Raw genomic sequence first — 23,703 nt, forward strand, 5'->3', positions numbered from 1 at the left:
TAGTTGCAATGTCGTTTTCATAAAATATTTTTTTATGTTTTAAATAGCACTTTTTCTTATGTAAAAAATATCTTTGCATTAAGTGTTCATCTTATTTGGGATTGAAAAACTTTACAATGTTCGACTGCTTCCTGCAATTGCCCCATAGCTGCATAATAATAATGTATGATTATAATGCATTACCGTTCAGCTACAGCACAAGATGACACCGTGAATTAGATACATTAAGTGTAAAGTCTATTCGCTTGACCTTTTCTAAATTGCATATTATAAAGATATATGAGCAGGACAACAGCAATATGAAGGTCATGACACTGTACAGGCCATCTCTTGACGTCATGGCTTCCATCTGTGGCCTGCACTAAACCAATAACACACATGATTCACCACGTTGGATTAGACATTAACACCTTTAAAGGTCATTTTATTCACTAGCTGATGTTCCAGTGAGGCATTGGGCAGAAGCTGAAAATTGTATGCACCTGTCAGCTAGTGCCTGCATAACCACCTGCCTCCGTTTCAACAATAGTGAAAATACTACTGTTTATTCATCTGTATGATTAGAAATTATTTTTCCTTTTGATTTACAGATAGATTGAAAAATATTCCAGGCTTGAATAATCTTACAGTGTTTAATAAAGATTATATTTACTAATTTATGAATGACTAATATTTACTAATAACTGCCTGATTGATCAAAATAATACGAGTGTGGAATATTGGATATATGGATATATGGTTTATATGCCAGTGTAGAGAACGTTAAATAAATATTAAGCAAACTTATGTAATTAGATGTAGTGTTGTTAATAGAAAATATATTATATTATTTGACTATTTAGAAGTATAATATAAACAAAATAGGCTCACATAAATGATTTATCTTATAGGCATTTTACCTTCAAACACGAACATGACATTTAATTCAGACAAATGAAAAAAGTATACTAACCCACTTCTCTCAACAGGTGGTGGTCTGGCTTTTGATGAAACTAGTAACTTTGTATTAGCACCTATTGTAGGTACTATTGCTCTTTGTATGACAATTGGCTTATTGCTCCCCGATCTCTTTGTAAGTCGCTTTGGATAAAAGCGTCTGATAAATGACTAAATGTAAATGTGAATGTAATTCTGGAAATAAATAGAATTTAATGAAATAAATGCAATAATGTGAAATAAAGAGAAAAATATAAAACTAATTTAAACTATGCAATAATCAAATAAGCCAAACAATATCATGCCGATGATGTTAACATGTAAGCTGCATCAATTAATGAATGCTGTCATTAAACCAACCACAAGAAAAGTCACTGATATTGATTATAGTAGTTGTAATAAATTGTGTATATTATTATAATAAATTCTATATAAGTAAATGTTGTGTTTTTAATATATAGATTTGTAAAGATACCATTTTATTTCTATTTTATTTTAGTGTCAATTTCCCCAAATAAATGTTAAGATATATGACTTTTATTTTGAAAAACAGCCCAGACGTCTGCCATATGCAAGGACGTGTTCACGTCACTTCTCAGTCCATAATGTTGCTACTAGCTAACAGTAAAATTTGATTTTTACACAGTATGTGTTTCAAAAACCAACGATTACTATTTCAGGGCTCAACGCTGTGGTTGGTTAACAGTACATGAGCCCTTTCCGCATCGAAGGGGCCTGAAATCTCCACTTAGTTTCGTTGTCAGCCTTCTGAACAGGTAAACACAGTAAGCCACATCAGAGCTTCTTTAGTTTCTCAATTATGAGTTCAAAGACAGACTAACAGTGAAAGATCTTACACACAGCAGCAGAATGGATGAGAAGTACAGCAGTAATGTCATCTCCGGTGGGAAACTGGGTCGAGTTGAGGCTCCAAATGCCAGGTAAGAGAAAAGAAACCCCAGTTGCCAATAAACCACCATAACCCTTGACAAACGGCACCACAGTACTATATAAACCAAAAAAAGTACTATATAAACCTTTATTTTCAGAGAATCTCTTGAGAAGCATAGTAATACCGCGGGACCATGTTAAAAATGTGCTAATGTTATTGTGTTTATTGTAAGCGTTAACCTAAGTCTTTCCAATAGATCATCCTCTGATATCACTTGGTCTATGTGATTTTACCAAGATGTGTTCCTGGATCAACGTAGTTTGTTGGTCCAGAAACAACATTCCTGACAAAAAAATGACAAAACTAGATCAGAAAAAAAAAGCCACCAGCCCAGTCCCAAGCCACCTAACCCTTAACATAAACGGGCAATTTTCAGGACAAGGTATAAATTAAGGACGTTTGTTTATTGTTATTTTTTTCAAAAATGCCTTACAAAAAACATGACTTTTGTGGATTCTGAGACACACAATGGCACTGATGATGTATTGTAAGATGAGTCAGTTTAGACAACGCTCACATTTATTTTAGTCTAGGACGGATTTTAAGGGATAGTTCACCCGAAAATTCTTTCATAATTTACTCAACCCTTTGTCATTTCAAAGCTGTATGACTTTCTTTACATTCGCAGGGTACTAAAGAAGATATTTTAAAGAATGTTGTTGAGTAGCACACATTTACTTCACTTTGGTTTTGTGTCCATACAATAAAAGTGAAAGGGTGGCGGAAAGGTTCGGTTACCAACTTTCTTCAAAATATCTTCTTTCGTGTGCGGCAGAATGTAACTCATACATGTTTGAAATGACAAGCATCTGTGTAAATGATGAAAGAATTTCGTTTTTGGGTGAACTATCCTTTTAAGCCCTGTACAGGAAACCGCCTAAGTGTAAAACAAAATCTGCAAACTTATTCGTTGTTAAAATAAAGCTATACAATATTTATCATAAACATGTCATACCTAATAAAATCACGTTGACTACCTTATTCATATAACATGGTTCAGATGCTATACAATAACATAACCAACAATGTTAAAATATTACTGATTCATTAATAATATAATAATAGTATTGATTTAAACATGGTGTTACCATGCTTCTCTGTGGTACATATCAATAGTAGTCTGTCTTTAAGAGATGATGTGTGCCTCGTCTGTTTCTTTACTTTAAAGAAGTGTTTTTCCCCTCAGGCTGACCCGGTACATAGTGCTACTCTTCTTTACCAAACTACTAAAGGCCTTTGGGATATTCGAGTCCTATGATCTTCTTAAAGTCGTGCACATTGTACAGTTTCTCTTTATACTGAAATTGGGGTAAGGATGAAATAACATAATTTTACAGATACATTAATTGTGTGACGGGTGTTTAATTATTGCTTCATCTTTTCTACTTAGGTGTGCGGTGATATTGGTTTTCTTTCAGAAGCCATTCTCATCAGGAAAAATGATACCTAAAAGACAGGTGCCGTATGAATAAATGCTTAAAATCTATTTAAAATGTATGCTTAAAAGTTTAATTCCCATTCTTTCCTATTTAAATCTATTAACAGCTTAAAGTCAACATGAAAACAATTTGAGCCCTTTATACCTGACATACATTTCTGGCCATATTGTGAAAGTTATATCAGGACACATTATTAAACAGATAATCTTTTATAAAATTATAATAACCACTGCTGCCTTTGAAACCATTTTCCGCTTTTGAATGATGCAACCTAGGCCACGTTGGTTTATTAACCCACAGCCATGAACTATTTTAATCTTCTGTTAAAAGTACTGTAGCTTTTCCAAAATCTTACCAATTTAACCACTTTCTATTGGTTTTCATTGGTCAAGGTGCTTGTTCAAGAACACGTTGAAAGTCAAATGAGCTGCAAATGCTGTTTTATGTTGACCTTAAGACATTATGCTGTTACAGTCATTAAATAAATCTCACCTCATTTTGAACACAGCAGCCCACTCATCTGTTTTCTAATTTCAGTGGATAAAAATCCTCAAACACTCTGTCATGAGCTGCGTCATTTCCCTGTTGGGTTTCTTCGGGTTGACGCTCTGTGGGCCACTCAGGTATGTGTTTAGACTGAATCTTAATCGTATAACTTTCATTATCCTTGGAAGAATGTTGTTAAGCTCGACTGACCTTATTTTCTTTCAGGACACTATTACTGTTCGAGCACAGTGACTTGGTGGTGATCTCGCTCCTCAGCGTTCTTTTCACTAGCTCTGGAGGGGGACCTTCTAAGGTCAGAACTTCAGAGCAATGATAACCAGCATCATAGAATGAGCTAAATATATCATCTGACCCATTCTCCTTTTGCTTCTCTCTAAAGACGAGGGGTGCTGCTCTCTTCATTGTAGCGGTCATCTGCCTATTGCTGTTTGATAATGACGATCTCATGGCAAAGATGGCAGAGCACCGTATCCTTTAAGGGCATGTCATTTATTTTAATGTTATTGTGTTATTTCTTACCCGACAGTTTCTAAAATACTATGTCTTCTTCTTTCATTTTTATGAAATAGTCCTGCCCCAAACTTCAATCACTGGTTGAGTCAAAAGTTGACATGACTGTAGAGACAATGTGGCAAATGCAAGGGGACACACGGTGTATGTAGATCATATCATTTTCATTCTTATGTACTAAAACCATAACGCTTCATTATGTAAGGTCTTTATACACCTCTGAAGACATAGTTATGTATAATATATTGCATTTCTGTCAATAGATCCTTCAAAAAATGACACGCAGCACCTTTAAGTGTCAATTTGGATTTCATTTTAACAACAATTATATATGCTGTATTAGAATGTGTATTCCTTAACTTTGTTTGTAAAGCTGAAGGACACCATGACAGTGCTCTTACCCATGCATTGTACACAGGGATTGCATTTCTAGGGGTGGCGGACCACAAGGTGCTGATTTAAGCTGTTTTTATCTTTAAGCGAAACCCTGTTTAAGTGATTGATTCTCTGATTAAAAGATTTATTTCTGATGTTTTGATCAGGGTGGAGTTGTTCTGCTGGTTCTGGCTCTGTGCCTGAAGGTGGCTTTCAACACAACATCTAGAAAACTATCAGTGGAGATCGGCGGTGCAAAGCGCCTTTATGCTCTGTCCAGCCTTGTGTCCTCTGTAGTTTTGCTGCCTTGGGTCATAGTGCTGTCTGCAACCACTGAGGTGAGAGCCAGCTGAACTGAAGCTTTGTTAACTTGCATCATTTATATTTAAAACCCCATGAACTAGTTCCGCTATTCTGATGCATTCGTTTTGAGATCTTTTCATGACGTGTTTTTTAATGGAATTCTTCAGAGTAAGGTGGAATCCTGGTCTGGCCTCATCTTCCCGTTCTTCATGATCATCTTCTCTGTGATGATACTTGACTTTTACGTGGAGTCCATATGCACGACAAAGCTGGAAGCGTCGCGCTATGCCCGCTATGGCTCTATGTTCCTGTTCCTCAGTAGCCTGCTGCTGGCTAACTTCTGGACCCATCCATTAACAGACCAGCTCCGAGCTATAAGCAAACCAGTTCAGCAGAGTAGCACTGAGCATGTGCTGTCGGGTGGAGTGCTGGTTAGCGCTTGCTTCTTTATCATGGGTAGGTTAAAGACACATTCTGCAGTTGTTTTTCAAACATAAAGGTATGTTGCTGCAGTCTCGAGCTGAAAAACTGGTTTTTAGTTACAGATGCTTGTTCTAGACTTCGAAATACCATTCTGCAAAGAAACATATGTCACCCATTTTATATATATATTGCAACCCAGTGTCCAATAATAGTGAGGTTATCAAGGGTAAATTATTCAATCAGTCATGTGATCTCAATATGGCACCCACCATTAGGCAGTTTACTCCTATGTAAAATATAACAATTATTTTAGACACAGAAGAACATTACCAGTTCAGTTGTAATCCTTTCTTGCGGCCAAAAATCACTTTTATCTGAATGTTTTCAGCTGACTGCGTGCTGTCAGCCCCATCATCAAAAGGACAGAAGGGTACACTGGTTGGTTACTCTCCTGAAGGAACACCTCTTTATAACTTCATGGGAGATGCCCTCCACCACACATCTCAGTCTATGCCTCGCTTCATCAAAGACTCCCTTAAACAGATCCTGGAGGAGTATGACTCGCGACAGATCTTCTACTTCCTCTGCCTTAACCTGGTGCGTTACACACATGATTTTGCTCATATTCGAGTATGCATCTACAACCGCTGACCTACAATCTAAATGCTCATCTCGGCTCAGGCCTTCACATTCGTAGAGCTCTTCTATGGTGTTTGGACCAACAGTCTGGGGCTGATCTCGGATGGTTTCCACATGCTGTTTGATTGCTCAGCTCTGGTGCTGGGACTTTTTGCTGCCCTCATGACCAGATGGAAAGCAACCAGGATATATTCCTATGGGTCATTTACCTTTATGTTTATTTTGTGTATGACAAGATAGCATCTTCATAACTATTGTAGGAAAAGATGGAATTGTAAGTGCTGTTAACAGTGTGTCCCTCTGATTTCAGGTATGGTCGTGTTGAAATGCTCTCTGGATTTATCAATGGCCTGTTTCTCATGGTCATAGCTTTTTTTGTGTTTGTGGAGTCAGTCACCAGACTTATCGATCCACCAAACATCAACACAGATATGTTGACGGTAAAGACATCTAACTTACAGTTCATGGACATTGTTGTGGTCAGTACTGATTGCTTAGTTGGTGTCTTGATGGACTGACATGGTTTGTTTGTTTCTTTGCAGCCGGTGTCGGTCGGCGGACTCCTCGTTAATCTGGTGGGCATCTGTGCCTTCAGTCATGCCCATTCTCATGGAGGCTCCAAAGGAAGCTGCTCTGGGCATGAGCACGGCCACTCGCACCACGGGCATGCAGAACACGGAGCCCATGGACACAGTCATGGAGGACATGGACACTCACATAGCCACGGGCACTCCCATGGATCTTCTGGAGGAGGAATGAATGCTAATATGAGAGGTGGGTATGGTTGTTGTGGGTGTTATGAGTAATGTGTTATAGATACTACAAAAAAAGGATTTGTTTACCCTAAAAGGAAATGTTGTGCTCCTCTACATCTGCTTCTAGTCTATTGTGCGACATGCTTGACAGTTAAATAATTCACGGCCCACTTTTGTTGGAATAAAAAATGATAAACAAGGTAGTCTCCAAAATATATGACATGAGTAAAACTATCCCTTCACTCATGTTTACCCATGTTTTGCATTTTTTGTTTATGACGATAGTGCATTAACATGGTTTATCTTGAACATTAACATTGTACAAATGGCTTTTCTTTGTTAAGCCTATTTTCAAACTTCCAATCTTAGAATTTTGTTTATTAGTGTTCATTTTTATATCGATTAACATATTTACCTTTATGTTTGCAGGAGTGTTTCTTCACGTGCTTGCTGACACACTGGGGAGTGTTGGTGTGATTATATCCACAATTCTCATCAGGCAGTTTGGATGGCTGATCGCAGACCCCATTTGTTCTCTTTTCATTTCCACGCTAATTTTTCTCAGTGTCATTCCTCTAATAAAGGATGCTTGTGAGGTACTTCTGCTGAGAACTCCACCTGAGCATGAAAAAGAGCTCAACCTTGCTCTCGAGAAGGTATGGTATGAATACATGACGAATGTAGCCTGAATTACTCCTTTTTTGCAGGAATTTAGTAATGCGCTTCAGACACATAATTGAATGTTCTTGTGTTAATCACAGATTCAGAAAATAGAAGGTGTTTTATCCTACCGTGACCCACACTTTTGGACACATTCCGCCAGTATCATTGCTGGGACAATTCATCTTCAACTCATGTCTGATGTAGTAGAACAGCGAATTATTCAGCAGGTGAGAATGTTGTATCAGTTCAACCAAAAAATAACAAATCTGTCATGTTGTTTCAAACCTCATTGTGACAGTTTCTTTGAACAAATTAAATATCAATATGTCTTTATGACATTATATTTACAAATGATTAAACCACAATGCCTGTTCGTGACACTTGAACGTAATTTTTTATCTTATAACCGAAAGTAACAAGAAGGTCTGCATTTGGTAAAAATGAGCTAATAAAATATGTCAAATTCACATTTCGTGTTTTTTTTTCCAAATGTGGCAAGTAGCCATGTAATAGGCCTAAGCGGGATAATGTATAAGCAGCCGGCTGTTATCACGAAATAAGCCCCTTCAGGGTGATCACACTGTCGGGGTTTATTTCTGCGATAACAACCGGCTGCCTGTACATTATCTCTTACTTATTGACAAATTTACAGAAATGTTTTTGAGTTGACTTGCATTGCTAGTTTGCTTTTTTCTTTTTCAGGTGTCAGCTGTGTTTAAAGATGCTGGCGTTAATAACTTGACTATTCAGCTGGAAAAAGAGGCCTACTTTCAGCACATGTCTGGCCTTAGCACCGGATTCCACGAGGTTCTAACCATGACACAACAGATGGACTCCATGAAATATTATAAAGATGGCACATGTATCATGTAAATGATTGTATTAACAAATTTAAATATTGTGAAATAAAGGGTTTTAAGATGTCATTTTAATCTTTTCTCTTTTTTTTAAATAAAATATTTTATAATGTTAATAACAGGCTCTGTGTTGTTTCTAATATTGATGTATACGAAAGCAAATTAAAGTCCCCGTGAACCTGAAATTGTTTTTACTTCCGTATTTTTGTATTAAAAATGGTGGGCGTGGCTTTCGTCTTTGTCTGCGATTTGATTTATAAAACAGCTGTTGCATTTTTAATGGCACTGACAGCAGACTGACAGTTGAAGGGGAGGAGTTAACTGATGCTCCGCCCAAGCAGTCTAACACGTGCCATTTAAGATGGATAGTCAGGAAAGAAGTGCATTTTCAGATTTTAACAAAAGATTATGAGGGCAAACGAATTTTTTTCTACACGAACTATTTACAATAAACGCTGCAATATTTCATGAAAAAATAGGCATTGATGTATTTTATTTCACTGCCGCTTTAACCTAAGTAAATAAGGAATTTCTCTGTATTAGTCCAGTATCATATTTAACCACAGTAGCAAAAAAAATGGCAGGAGAAAAATGAAATAAATTAAATATAAATCCCGAGAAAAGAAAGATTTTTAGTTCTGCAGAGACCACATTTACCTCCAAGAAAGACCGCTTGTTTCGCATAGACTTGACTAACATGCTGCAAAGATTATAACTTATATATTATAGCTTAGCCTATTGCTTATCGTTTTGTTTAGGGGACATGTGAAATGCTCTCTCGCATTTGTAAATGTATAAATGTAAATAGTGGGAATAACAGAGGAAGTCATCCGACTGCCCCACAACGAAAGGTGGCAGTAATAAGCATGCGCACCATACAGCATATTAGAAGAAGAAAGCGTATAACTCGAATCTCCGCCCCCTGCCGTCACATGATCTTTAGTTGTCCTGGAAACGCATTGAAATCAGGTGCGGTTCGGCCAATCAGATTGCAAATGATTTTCGAACGCAGCGAATCAAGTTCGAAACAGCGACGATTTAAACCGAAGGGCAGGAACAGAGTTACATCGTGCTCGCTTTGGCGGATTCAAACAGTTTGTTCATCGATTTACAGCGACAATCCTCTCAAAATAATGGCTCTCCGTGTTACAAGAGTAAGTTCTTTATTTCGTTTTCAAGTGTTGGGTTGGAAAATGGTTGAAAACGATGCTTTTAGTTATATGTGCAGATGGTTAGTTCTCCAGTTCGACGTATTTGTTTGTTATATATATAAATGGTAAATGCGTTCCAATTCTATACGATGCAAACGTAACGTGGTGGCTAAATATGCCTAGTTTAGTTCTCCACTTCTTTAAATGATACTTTAAGCAGTGCTTTGTTTTTCTGAACACTTTGCTCATGTACTTTAGCGCGGTCATCTTTGCTCGACTTTAGTTCAAGTCTCTTAAAGTGACCCATTTAATGTCTTTCGCGTGAACAGAACACTCGCCTGGCCAGTAGCGAGAATCCGAACGCTCTGCCCGGGAAAGCAGTTGTAGCGAACAAGCCCGCACTGAGACCAAGGGCCGCGCTGGGAGAGATCGGCAACAACCCGCAGGCACGACCGGCTTTGAGGAAAAAGGTAACTCGTTTATTTCGGCCTTGCTCTTTTTGCACGTTTTACCCTTCCCTTTTGTTGACCCCTGTATTGCTCTGATCCAGGATGTGAAGGCTGCACCCGTTCCAGAGGTCGTAGCTGTGAAGTTGCCTGCGGTTCAACAGCCTAAAAAGGGTTCGCCTAAAGTTCAGAAGAATGACGTTCAGGTGAGTCTGGTGAAAGAAGTCTTAAGTTTTGTTTGAAAGCACCTTTTATATACAGCAAAATGTGTTAAAATATAGATTGTTCGGCTATGGTGGCCAACACCCCACCTCCCCCCTTTAAACCAGACAACCATCTCGGGCTGGCATAATTAAAAGCCGAAATAAAAAGTGTATTGCACTATTTATATGGTGTTTGTAGCCATCTTTTTGCGTTACATGAACCTGTAATGCAAGTTGGCTGGCATGTAACTTGTTTCTTAAATCACAGATTTTGTCTGAGCCCTCCTCTCCTGTTCCCATGGAGACCTCCGGCTGTGCTTCAGATGATCTGTGTCAGGCTTTCTCTGACGTTCTGCTTAACATTAAGGATGTGGATGCAGATGATTATGATAATCCCATGCTCTGCAGCGAATACGTCAAGGATATCTATCAGTATCTCCGCCAGCTTGAGGTTTGCCACACATGCTACATTGACTGATTTTTGGTGAGTTGTGTCAGGCCGTGTATAACTTTATGTTCTTGCAGGCTGCGCAAGCTGTTAAGCAAAGATATCTGGACGGGAGGGAGGTTACAGGAAATATGCGTGCCATTCTTATTGACTGGCTCGTCCAAGTCCAGATCAAGTTTAGGCTTCTGCAGGAGACCATGTACATGACTGTCGCCATCATCGATCGCTACTTGCAGGTAAGCTGGTGGTCTTGTATATATTTTGATGCTGTGTGATGAATTGGATCTAATGTTCACCTTTTGTCGCTCTGATCAATCAGGATCATCCAGTTCCAAAGAAACAACTGCAGCTTGTTGGTGTAACGGCCATGTTCATTGCTTCCAAGTATGAGGAGATGTACCCACCAGAGATTGCAGACTTTGCCTTTGTGACCGACCGTGCCTACACCACTGCTCAGATCCGTGACATGGAGATGAAGATCTTGAGGGTTCTTGACTTCAATTTCGGGAGACCCCTGCCCCTGCAGTTTCTCAGGAGAGCTTCAAAGATTGGAGATGTAAAGAACTTCGCTTTGTCTTCTAGGTTTAAGTGTTGTGCTAGAATACTACTAATGTTTTCCCCTTTGTAGGTTACAGCGGAGCATCACACATTGGCAAAGTACTTCCTGGAGCTTACCATGGTTGATTATGACATGGTCCATTTTCCTCCTTCCCAAGTGGCTAGTGCAGCTTATGCCCTGACTCTAAAGGTGTTCAACTGTGGAGAATGGGTAAGTTGAGTGTTTATTTTCTGTCCAATTTTGATTGTTTCTTAACAATTCTCGACATGTTACAGACCCCTACTCTTCAACATTACATGGGCTACACTGAAGATGCGCTGGTTCTTGTGATGAGACACATAGCAAAGAATGTTGTGAGGGTCAATGAGGGGCTTTCAAAGCATCTGGTGAGTGCCTTGGGCCTACTTGATCACTCAAGTAACTGTTGACGTTTTGCACTTGCTGTGATGTTAAAGGTCTTTGCTCTCTTCCGCAGGCTGTGAAGAACAAATACTCGAGTCAGAAACAGATGAGAATTGCCTCAATTTCTCATCTTAAATCCTCCTTGATCAAAGAGCTGGCCCAGCAAATCTCCTAGTGTGGGATTATTTTGAAGGGACTTAAGCACTATGTGCTGCCTTGTAAAAATTGTAACTTATGCATGCTTTTACTGTTGCAAGTTTTAATGTTTCAGAAATGTTTTAGTTCTGCTGCACTGCCATGATCTAAGCAAAAGTGATCTTTAATGTCTTTATGTAACCATGTACATTTTAACTTCAAATAAACCTTTTAAAGTTTTAAGTTCAACATTGGATTTCCTCTTAACTAGTACTCTTATCCACTACTTGTAGTAATATGTGTAGTTAAGGTTTTCAAAAATTTAGTGACACAGCTATCTGAACAAACAAATTTGGATAAATTCTTACTTGCTTGGAAATTAGGCTTTTTTTGTGGACTCGTACCGTAAAGGGGGTGTTTGGTTCCAAAATGAGAACTTTCAAAACGAATGTTTTTGTTCTGGCTCAAATCAAGCCAACTGCAGTTTGATATTAATTTGGAATGAACAAAAAACATGCTTTTTAAAGGTTTCAGAACTAGAAACGTGTATTTGGAAAAGCTTTTCCCACATCCCTCTTTGGCAGTTTTCATGTGTCCTGTCAGTCTTTCACATTGCTATTTGATGACTGCTGCTCCTGAGCTGTGGGTTTGTTAAACAAATTCAGAAACTGCAGTGAACTGGCCACTATACATCAAGTAATGTTGATTTAAAGTGTTTGGTTTTCAAGCTGTAAATTCTGTAATTTACCCTCTTTATATTTCAAATCTGTATGCCTTATGCAGGGCGCAAATTATATTAAATGGTAACAAACTATGGTTTGTGGCCATGTAGATGTCAATGGGGACCAACAGTTTTTGGTTACTAACAATTATCCTGTTTTGCTGAGGAAAGAAACCGCAGGTTTAAAATGACAACAGTGCGAGTAAATAAGGAAAGTGACTTTTAAATTTGAACTATTCCTTAAGTGTTTTCTGTATGCATGCTTGCCTTTCTAAAGCTCTACTCTGGGGCTGTCCAATGTCCATTCTCAACAATGACTGAATGCCCCTTAAGTCTTTGCAACATTTGGCCCACTGTCATTTTCTTAAGGCCAAACATGCGCATTCTACATGAGGTAGTGGTTTAGATAGTTCGGCTTTCTTTTTGCCAATCCTTTTCAGTACTTTTCCATTTAACAAAATTCTTACCTCTATCCGTTGTAGAAAATAAGGATGTGAATTGAAATTCCATATACCTGCCTGTAGGTGGCACCCTTTAACTTTGCAATGTCTTCTGAAGTAAACAGACGGTTTTCACATTTCATAGTATTCGTAAGTTTATAAATGTTGCTTTAGAACGTCAAAGATTCTGGTGGGTGGTGTTTTAATTTAGTATATTTTATGTATTGTGGTGGCTCATTTATCCATTTCTTAAACGGCACTAAATAAATATCGCAACATTGCTGAAGGTACTTATTTGAAAAAAACGTACTATTATCATAATTCAGTCAATTTTCATGGGGTTTTATGTTCATTCTAACAGGTTATAAAATATTGCATATTTTGACCAGGAAAGAAACAAAAATACATTTCTATTTAACAAATGTATTTACAGCTGTGGGAATCTGCCATTAAAAAGCCTAAGCATAAAACTACATTTAAATTCCAAGACATCCAACAAATATGAAATAAGATATTTGAGAGAAATACAAACATTTTATATTAAAGATATTTAGAATGTTAATCACATATCCGCATGTGACAAGTAGGCTATGTGTGAGAGACAGCACTGCTGTTTCTCAAATTGATTATGAATGCTTCCTTGTTTTAAAGGATAAAGATTATCTCCTTTGCTCCGCCCGTGGGGGTTGTGCTCCTGCGGGACTGGTGATAATGAGTCTCGTTTTTTCTGGCAGGCTGAGCCGGTAAATGCATGGTCCAGGCTGAGAACTCATACTTGCAGGCTGAGGTCATGACTGGGCAGTGAGATCAGTTTACAAGACAGAGCCCTCGTAAAGCAAAGAGCCATAGAGCTGTACTTCAACAATTTAGCTACAGAACTGAAATTGATGCTTCATTGTACACTGATGGCTTTGATCACAATGTGCACATCATTAAGACACAGTTTGTAGATACAGGGAGTCCACATAGAGCCTTCCACATCTTGGTGTATTTGGCCCTGCATTTAGTTCTCCATTGATGCTAAATAAACACTCCAAATAATATTTTATGCATAAATGATAGTGCACTATGGTTTGATCAAATCGTGTTCCTTAAATTTCAAATAATCTCTACCCTTATAAGTAATAAATTTGTCAAATCCGAAGGATGTGCTATACGCAAACTTTCATTTTGATTGTCAGATATAAATAGATAACTTTATTCTCGATAACTCGAGATGAGATTGATTCCTCTATCTGCAAGTCTCTTCACTCAATCTCTTAACAGACCTCAGGAACCCATTTGAACGAGGTGCTGACACAAGCATACGGAGTGGACTGAAAGACACCGATAGGAGCACAGCTGGCAGCAGGGCTGCAGTTTCTCTCTATGCCTGGAACCCCGTGCATAAATAAACACAGAGGCATTCATTTTCAGAATTTATAGATTTTCAAATAAAAGCCCAATATGCTTACTGAACTTTACAGACCTCTGCTGTTCTATGGCGTATGAAGGGAAGAAAGTGTTCTTTTGTGCGCTCACCTCAGTGTCTGCTTTGAGACAGGTGTGAAAAGACATTAGACCTGTGGTGTCAGTCCTATTAATTGAGCAGAACTTTCCTCAATCCAAAGACTGTTAAAATGGCACAGTTCTCCTCTTGCAGACATCTCTTTGCTGAATGATTCGGAGGGATTTCAGTGAACATGTTTTAAACAATTAGTTCGTGTATGATCCTATTGCAGCCCTTTTTATTATAAAGGCAACAAACTGCATATGAATGTTTTCCCTGAAATTTATATACAATGTGAGCTGGTGGTGTATTCAAAGCGGAGACAATTCTAGAAACCCACCCATAGCATTTTATGCCCAGTGTTGTAATGTATTTTTTTGGGAGTATCTGTACTTTACTTGAGTCTTTATATTTCTGCAGACTTTTACTCCACCACATTTCCTGAACAAAATGTATAATTTTATTGATACATTTCCCATAAGCATGTTCATTACTACAAAATAAAAGCATGGAAACAGAACTGAAACAGACAAGTCGGCGATCCATTCACCGTGACAATGCTGAACCAATCATTGCTTAAAGCTCAATGGGCGAGTACAAAAGATTGCTCTCTGCGGTTCATTTCAACACAAGGTTTTAATGTGCTGCTTCTTTTAAAGATGAACAGCAAATTTTTCAGTTTCAATGAATTATCAAATGACTGGGTTGTTACTATAAGGGAAATGCAAGGAAAGAAAGAAGTTAGGGCCAGACAGATTCGTTCTGATTTTGTTCCAAGTTTTTTTTTTCTTAGAGGGATAATATTGAGGTGGGTGGGAACTATACTTATATAAAGTTATGAAGATGTGGTTTCAGAACTTGTATTTGGATAGTTTAGCAATTTGGCAACATGTTGTTCCTGAGCTTTAGACAGAGTTTTTTTTAAAGTTGTACATTTCTATGTTATCACCATTTTTTATCTTTATGCTACATTTATTTTTAATTTTTATTAATAATGTTTGCTTCTACTATACTTTAAATACTTAAATAGATTTCATTTAAAAAGTACTTTTGATAGTTAAGTACAATATTTAGTAATTTTCTAAAAGGTTACATTCACTTCTACCAAAGTAATTTTCTGGCAAGATATTTGTACCTTTACTCAAGTATTGCTTTTAGGCACTTTATACATCACTGATTATGGCAACCAGCTTTGGCCTTGTAACCAACATCATTATTATAATTTCTGAAGGTGAACTATTAGCTTAAAGGCCTTTGCTTATATATTTGTAGACAAAAATATAATTGTGAAGACATAATAAACAATTTTACTAAAAACTAACATTTTATTTACATATACATATATAACGACAGTAAATGCCTAGCATAGATGCAAACTATTCAGTACTGAATCAAAAGCATTTCAGGTTGAAACCTGAAGAAACCAACAGATTCTGCAAATGCGAGGCAAATAACAGCTAGTTTTAAGACAAAAATATATAGCAATATTTTGTTTTTAGTTTTCTATAGTCACAACATAATTCTCATCATCATTTTTATGACGTTTTTATTTTTTAATTGTACAATCTAGAAAAGAAAAATAAGAAAGTAATGCTTTACTTTGTTAAAGTAATATATATTGCAAAAATATATGTTTTACAATTATTATACCACCACACCACACTGTTAACAATTATCGTGTTTGTTGACATAAAGGATTCAAAGGCACTTTTTTCACTCAATATTATAGTTAAATTAAATCATGTTCCTAGAAAAATTATTTTGTTAGATGATATTAGTTAGATGATGTCATTATATTTCACTCTTGTCACTCTTTTTGACCATCAGGGGGTGGTCATTGGGTGTCTCAGGAACGGCATTCGAATGGTTCAAGTCTTACCTTTCGGGTAGGTCATACAGGGTATCATGGAGCGGTGTGGTCACTGAGCCTCAACATCTCACTACTGGGGTACCCCAGGGCTCAGTGCTTGGACCATCGATCATTTGAATAAAATGACTTCCCTAGGATCAGTCATCAATTTTCCGTCACTGCTATACAGTTTACATACAACTCCACTTTTTCTTTCAGCCAGACGATCCAACAGTATCTGATCGCATCTCTGCGTGCCTTAGTGAGTGATATGTCACTCTGCTAGGTTCAGATGCAAGTGATGGTCTTTCATCCAAAGACTGAACTGCTTGTGATCTTGGCTGACCCAAAGATTCATCACAACCTCTCCATTCATCTATCAACCATTTCGTCTTCCAGGACAGCCAGGAACCATGGAGTGGTAATTGATGATCAGCTAAGCTTCACTGATCATGTTGCCAGCACAAACCGGTCATGTAGATTTATCATGTACAACATTAGGAAAATTAAACTATTACTTTCATAATGGAATTATCTACCTGTTTCTATAGGAGTTGCTTTTTTATTTACCAAAATGTTTAGTTTATCTGTTGTTTCTATCTCACATAAACCTTAAAAAACATCTACACAAAGCTGCCATTGTGAATGATGGAATCCTTCATTGATTCATTGATTTTCTGAAGGACACGACCTCAGAAGACATATTCTTATGGGCCATCAGCAAATACCTCCCACTTGTAAGACACCTTAAAATAGTCACCATGATAAAAGAATCACATTTCCACTCCCTTTCCTCTCCCCCATTGTCTAATTTACACAAATGCGTTGTAACAAGATCCACGAGCCATGATTTGATTAAAGCAGCAAATAATACAGCAAACTCGAACCTTAATGTCAAAAATGTGTTACCTCCTTTCCTAAAATGTCTTGTTTCCACCTCCTGCACACAGTAAAGGCACTTATTGATTAGATTTAGTCAATAAAGGCCGTTTCCTCTGATCCTAATGCACTTGGGGAGAAGGTCCCTGTCTGATTGGCTGGCCAGGTTATAACTGAGCAGAAGGCAGAGCACATAAATTATGCAGAAGCCTCGTCTCCATTAAGGATGTCACCCAAACCCGAAGAGCCAGATGCCATCCCATGATATGTAATGCTCAGCTACTGGTGGTGTGGGGTGCTGATCCCTCGCTGGACCCCATGCATGAATGTATGACAAAAAGATGACAGTGGCGCCATATGTCCAGTGAAGCCATATGGATGGTAATGCTGATGTTTAGTGGATTTTGAATGGTGTTAGCACAATTACCTATCATATTACAAATCATTGTGATTTTGCAAAGATAAGTTCCCTTCAAACTGTGTCATTGAGCAGATGATTTTCAAATGTTTTTGTAATAATGTATTATTTAATTCCATTCACATTGGAAAGTAATTTGGTTATTTACCAGTATATCAAAGCTTGAGTTTGTTATCAAAAGTATTTTGTAATTTGGTGTAACATACATCATCATAATTAGTAGTAATTGTATTTTTCATTAGTCAAGGGTAAGATACTATTGCTTTCTTCGAAAGCTCCACGTCTAGGAGAGAAGACTTAAATGTTTCCAGATGTCACATTTTTTCACTTAAGCTGAAAAAAGGTATAATTACACGAAGAAATGTTGGATCGGTTCCAAAGTAATTTTCTGTCATTTTACATGCGCAAGTGTTTGGGTTATAAGACTTGCTGCGCTGGCATTCTGCCAAAACATTTATCACTGTATTTTTATTCTACTTTTTTACAACAGAGACAAATCATCATAGATTTGTTTTAAGGATTTGGAAGCATGTTAGTCATAGCAAAGGACTCAGTGGACTATATTAATATTGACATTTAAAGGACAAATGTTCAGCAACATTACCCATAGAATAGCTGGGCAGCACTACACCAACATTTGTTTACTAAATATATATATATGTATATACACATAATATTTATAATAATAATTTATAATGCATATTCTGCTAACACAGATTATTTGTTCTATACTCTTAACTGTCTGTACGCATCAATGTTGAATGCAATATGATTTATAATCTCATTTTGCTTGATTGTGTCTTTAATGGCAATTTTGTCTTTTCATGTACCTCAAAAAACGTAAACAATGATAACTGTGAATTGTAAAGTGGTTGGGTCACATCTAATAACATCTGAGGGCACCTGAAAAGATTCACATTGCGCAGTAACACAACTCTTCAATAAAGTGCCATGCGCTGCTCAGTCTGATTTCTTTTGGCTGTCAACACTGCGGTAATAGTGCACAGACATTAAAGGAGCAACTTGACCTTTGACAAAATTGCAATGCTTCTGTAATCAAATTCAGGCTTGGTTATTATACAAACATCTTGATTTCAGAATGTGTGTGCAGATGTGATCCCATTTAGGAGCAGATAGGAGGTTGTGCGGTTGTTTTTTAAGCAGCTTGTTTAGATAAGTGGGCACGGATGGATTGATGGATACATTTCACATTGTTAGAATATCTATTAGTTGCAATTTCTGTTACTGTAAGACCGAGCCCAAAAGTATTCTGACAATATTTTGACATTAATGCTGTTTTTTGAGTGTGCTAAAGGTACATATCAGTATTACTATTGCTCATAAGGATTGAATAGATTTGAAGGACTTGGCGTGGCTTGTTAAGGAGCACCGCTTCTATTTAATCAAATACCAATAGGGATGGTTTTATCATTTAGCTTTATTTCATTCCAAAACCTGTATGGGTTTTTTTGCACAACACAAAAGAAGATGTTTCAAAGAACGCAACCAAACAGCACTAGCCCCAAAGACGCTTCTCAAATGATGTTCCTTTTATAGAATGTTTAGGGAGCAGAATGTGACAGAGACTTGTGGTCAACCATCAAGCAGCCACCTTAAATACATTAAACCAAATAAATGTAGTGTTTGTCATCTCTTTGTCAGCATTGGTTGCCTAGCATTTTAGCTGTGTTTGACAGGATTAGCTTTTACTACAGTATAAGGATAAACCTCGTCTTATTATGGCAGACGTTTTAATTAGAAAGATACGGAAGGTTAAGTGCCTTTTCATGGAGAAGGTCGCACATAATTAAAATGAATAGCTGGGTTTGTTTCAACAGTCCTAAGAAAGTGAATTTTTAAAAGTGCTGTATATAAATGTTTTGTCAGGTAACCTAAAATGTGCACAGATCTAAAATATTATTTGATACAAAATGACAGGAAATAAATAAAAACTTTTTATTGGCTATAGCCAAAGTAAATCATATATAGACTTTTGGGTAAAACGTCATTATACTTGTTGAATTATCTTGGAATCTAGAAGTAGCCGTCAAATGGACACTTCTGTATATTTTATGGGGCCACAGAATCTGTGAGTTCACCAAATTCAAAAGGTTAAAAACAAAAAACACCAGAGAACTGTGGGCCAGGTAGCAAATATATAATGTATTTGTGATTAAGGTAATAAAGTATTTGTTGTGGATAAACTGTACTGTTTTCAAAATACCTATTTCTGCAGTTGCAGTTAACAATTCAGAGGTCAAAGAACATACAGGTCACATGACAATGCAAACGCAGACACTGTGTTACGTCCAGAGTGTATGCCACACATACAGTATATATAACAGATTTAACGATTGAGAGAAGTACGCTTTGTCTTCGAGAACAAACAAACTAAAATTAGTATTTGTTACAATCTAAAAAGAGCAACAGAAAACAAATGTGGATTTCTGTGGATTTCTGGTAATAACAAAATATGCCACAGAAGTGATTTAAATTTCCATAAATGTGTTGCAAATGGTGGAGCGAAAATATCAACAACAGGAGATTCTGGTGTACTTGCTTCTTCATCGGGAACAAGCAAGACACGCATCCACTTCACCAGAAAAGCCATGCTGGTTCCCCAGCCTCACCATCTGTTTTGAACCTGGACCTGCCTGGAAATTCACAGTTTTTTCAGGAGGGTGACCAATTTTACTATCTCAAATTATCCAGAACCTTTGTGCCACCCCAAAGTCGTGCTATTGGTTGAGCCAAAGGTTGATCTGTCAGACCCCTCAAGTAAACAGAGCAATATTTTCATAACGCCGCAGAGCCACAGTGTGTACGCTTCAGAAAAGTCAACCTTCAAATGCCTTACTTATAGTTGTCTCCCCATATTACCTGGAAACTAAGAGAAAATATTTTACCATAGAAAAAATGTCAAATATTCCGAAAATGTCAAAACACGACAATGTATGGCACTACTTGAACCTCGTCGAAAAACATCAATGAAGACAGAAAATGTAAGATTAAATCAGACGAGAACAGACAAAACCTAGTAGTGTTATATTTTCTACATTTATTCACAAGACACACAGTTCAAATAGATGGCATGAACATTTGTATTCTGTCTAAGCAACAATAGATCAGGGCAAGACAAGTCTGTTTATATCAGCAGCTCTCTCCTCCTCAGTTTCCCAGAAAACTCAGACCTCCCAGCAAGGTCGATACACTCGGCCCACCATGCACCTCATGGTGTCCCTTCTGATGATGGCGATGCCTGGGCTTGGGTCCGAACTGACATCTCTGCGCTCTGTGTTGAGCATGCTCTCGAGGAGGCTGAGATGAGGTGCTCCTCTGTCCAGTGACTTTAGGATCCTCAGCAGATTGGAGTCGGCAACCACGATGATCTTGGAGCCGCCTGGTCCGGACCTTAGTTCGTTGTCCTCGAAGCTCTCACTTAAGCCTTGCTGGTCTGTTTCCATCTCATCCGCTTTGGTCATGGGGATCGCCGCGGATCTGAAGTAACAGTCGGACAAAAGTCCGACAGTCATGAGGATGGTTGCGAGGCAGAGCTTCATTCTTGACTTTGCTGATGCGGTTCAGCTGGTCTCCCTGGTTGGTTGCAAGGTGGTTTGAGGATGGTGTCCCATCAGTTCCCTTATATATGGTTGTTGTCTGGAAGGTGCCATGTCACCTTAGATCCGTCATGAGGTCGTGGTTATGTGGCAAATAACACAAACCCCCCCCGAAAATACACTGATGAGACCCCTAACGGAGCTCAAGTGTTTTGTTTGGTCGAAAGATGATTAAAGATTCCCTGCCACGTGTTTTGTGTTCAACACTTAGACCACAGGGCTCCCCTGAGTGTGCATCTTAAGAGTAGATATAATTCCAGAATCTTCACACTTTGAAACAATACGAGAGGATTACGGACCTGTTGAAAAGTCAAAAAGAGGTTCAGTCCCCAGGAGCCCAAAATGAAGAGCAATGCATTCAGCAGGAGGTACTGTTATTTAGTTTGGATAAACATTGTCTATTCATGACAATGTAGCAGGTGCTTCCATTTCTATCACACAGCATGTAGACCAAGATGAATCGAGCTACCGCTGGTAAATACTACTTGATGAAGAGAACATCAATACATCCATCATCCTCTAAACAAGCTCATTAAAACTTTAAAGTAAACATTACTTACGCAATGGCGATACAGGTAATGTTGATGTGACGTCTTTATTGTTGACTCGAGATATGTACAGTGTATCTCTATTTCAGTATTTTTTAAACTGGGGTCGGATTCACAAAACATTCTTAAACTGCCAGATTTTTTCTGAAGCTCTAAGAAATGTATTTCCCCCCCGAAAAACTTCTTAAGACACCTCTTAAAAATTTTCTCAAGATTGATCTTAAATGAAGAAAAGAATGTTGTTAATATAATCTTAAAATTAAGACAGCCTCACAATAGTCTAAAATCTCAATAGGGTAGCATGTTTAATATTTGGTTGTTTCACATGAGAAGCACAATTTTGATGTTTACTTTCCATTAAGGAATTTTTAAATCGATACTGTATAATAATGAAAAGGTGTAGTTCCCTTTCTTTAGATTTCATTATTAAAAACTGAGTGCTTTTACATTATTCTCGAAACAGAGAGGATCATACAAATATTAAATATGAATACACAAAAAGTATTATAATAAATATAATTTTATAACACATGCTATCGTAAATGCAGTTTAATGCTAATATATACAGTATATATAGGCCCTATATGTATAAGAACTTGAGGTGCTTGTTATACACACAAAGTTTATTGTATAGATAAAAAGGATATCATTTTATTCTTACGACCAAAATTAAGATGTTCTTGAGAAAATATGTGTGAACTTCTTTTGGAAATGTTTGAGAATTGCACTTTCTAACGAACTTCTTATAATTTATTTTAAGAACAATCTTATATTTTGTCTTAAGAACAGTGAATCCTGTGCCTGGAACCTTGGGTATTTATATTATAGCCAGAAAAAGCCAAAAAAAAAATGTGTATTTCCTATTTTATGAAAAAAGCAAGTAGGGCCAGGAACACTTAGCACATACAAGATGAGTCATAAGGCCCCAGGCAGAGAACAGTGAAAATGGGGTAACCATCTGGTGTTACCCTGTTCAAATTTGCAATTTGTCTCTTTTTTATGCCATGGGGTCTTGACACTATGGGCATTAATGGTTGGCTTTGACAGAAGTGTCTTTTGTTTCTTAACAGATCATGGTTTGCATGGTATTCCTGGTAAAAAAATACATTCTCCACAATATAATTTAACATGATCACCTACTAAACAAATAGCCTGACCCTTTACTGCAAGGATAATATCTGGCATATCCAATGAATCCAATTAAATCGATCATGCAAAGCTCTTAGGCCCTGTCCACACCAACACGGTATTGTCAAATCCGCAGCTTTTCTATTCCGCATGCTAACACAGTACCCGGTCACTGAAACCTAACCTTTTTGAAAACTCCGGCCGGGGTATAGATTTTCTTAAACTGAGATTTGGCGTATGACGTTGGAATGCCATCTCCTTTGTTTGACGTCAAATTCCAGTCTTCTGATTGGCCAACAAGGTTTTATGGTATGGGTTATATCGCCACCTGTTGGTCTGGCATGCTTTTGACAGCGCTTTATAGTGCGTTTTTGAGGTTTCGTGTGGATGGGGTTTTTTAAACAAAGAAGGAAAAACGCGTACGTGTGGACTAGGGCTTAGTTCATCACACAACCTTCTTTTTGTTCTGTCCTCTGTTTTTGATCTACCTCCTTGTTGTTCAAATCCCTCAATATAATAATCACTTATACATCAGTTGAGCTCCACTTTGGTCTTTAAGAGGACGGTACAGCGTTTTTAGGCCAATTTACTGGCATATTACTTTTCTGCGATCAAAGTTTATGTTGCTTTTTTCTGTGAAAGCAGAAATGTCAGAAATAATTGGAAGCTAAAAAACAAACTATTAGGATGAAGTAATCCAGTTTTTTATTAAGCAGGTAATTTTCTCAACTGTTTAAAGTCTCGTGTTCATCTCACTTAATAAAAGGCTTTTTGAAGATAATTATTTAACAAACATAAACAAATTATGTTTCAGGACATCCTGTGGTTTATTTAGATAAATATTCTCCATTACTACCCGTACGACATTATTTCAATCTTACATGCGCTCTTGTAGAATAGAGGAAACTAAT

The 23,703-nt window shown here is 37.5% G+C and overlaps 3 protein-coding genes across 5 annotated transcripts; 2 read left to right on the top strand and 1 right to left on the bottom strand.

Moving 5' to 3' along the window:
- Positions 1-1,487: 1,487 nt before the first annotated feature.
- Positions 1,488-8,469, top strand: slc30a5 (solute carrier family 30 member 5). 3 transcript variants are annotated; one of them, XM_079449824.1, is made up of 17 exons: positions 1,488-1,712; positions 1,800-1,877; positions 3,075-3,197; positions 3,279-3,345; positions 3,865-3,950; positions 4,039-4,126; positions 4,214-4,301; positions 4,718-4,794; positions 4,887-5,057; positions 5,190-5,478; positions 5,834-6,042; positions 6,127-6,284; positions 6,395-6,524; positions 6,627-6,858; positions 7,269-7,495; positions 7,601-7,729; positions 8,205-8,469. In XM_079449824.1, the coding sequence occupies exons 2-17, from the start codon at positions 1,807-1,809 to the stop codon at positions 8,373-8,375; spliced, it is 2,316 nt and encodes a 771-aa protein (XP_079305950.1). In that variant the 5' UTR covers positions 1,488-1,712; positions 1,800-1,806; the 3' UTR covers positions 8,376-8,469. The 3 variants fall into 3 exon arrangements, with proteins under 3 accessions (XP_079305950.1, XP_079305951.1, XP_079305952.1); XM_079449825.1 differs by having other exon boundaries at positions 1,493-1,721; XM_079449826.1 differs by having other exon boundaries at positions 1,611-1,712; positions 1,803-1,877.
- A 717-nt stretch (positions 8,470-9,186) lies between these two features.
- On the top strand, positions 9,187-11,952 carry ccnb1 (cyclin B1). Its single transcript, XM_079487460.1, has 9 exons — positions 9,187-9,513; positions 9,840-9,980; positions 10,061-10,162; positions 10,428-10,610; positions 10,685-10,843; positions 10,927-11,163; positions 11,236-11,376; positions 11,442-11,552; positions 11,642-11,952. Exons 1-9 carry the CDS (start codon positions 9,226-9,228, stop codon positions 11,741-11,743), a joined length of 1,464 nt encoding a protein of 487 aa, XP_079343586.1. The 5' UTR covers positions 9,187-9,225; the 3' UTR covers positions 11,744-11,952.
- Positions 11,953-20,684: 8,732 nt separating this feature from the next.
- On the bottom strand, positions 20,685-21,059 carry pmchl (pro-melanin-concentrating hormone, like; the record flags this gene model as incomplete). The annotated part of the gene is made up of 1 exon (XM_079482249.1): positions 20,685-21,059. One exon carries the CDS (start codon positions 21,057-21,059, stop codon positions 20,685-20,687), a length of 375 nt encoding a protein of 124 aa, XP_079338375.1.
- Between the last annotated feature and the right edge of the window lie 2,644 nt (positions 21,060-23,703).

Source organism: Barbatula barbatula (assembly GCF_947034865.1).
Source record: "Barbatula barbatula genome assembly, chromosome: 2".
NCBI lineage: Eukaryota > Metazoa > Chordata > Actinopteri > Cypriniformes > Nemacheilidae > Barbatula > Barbatula barbatula.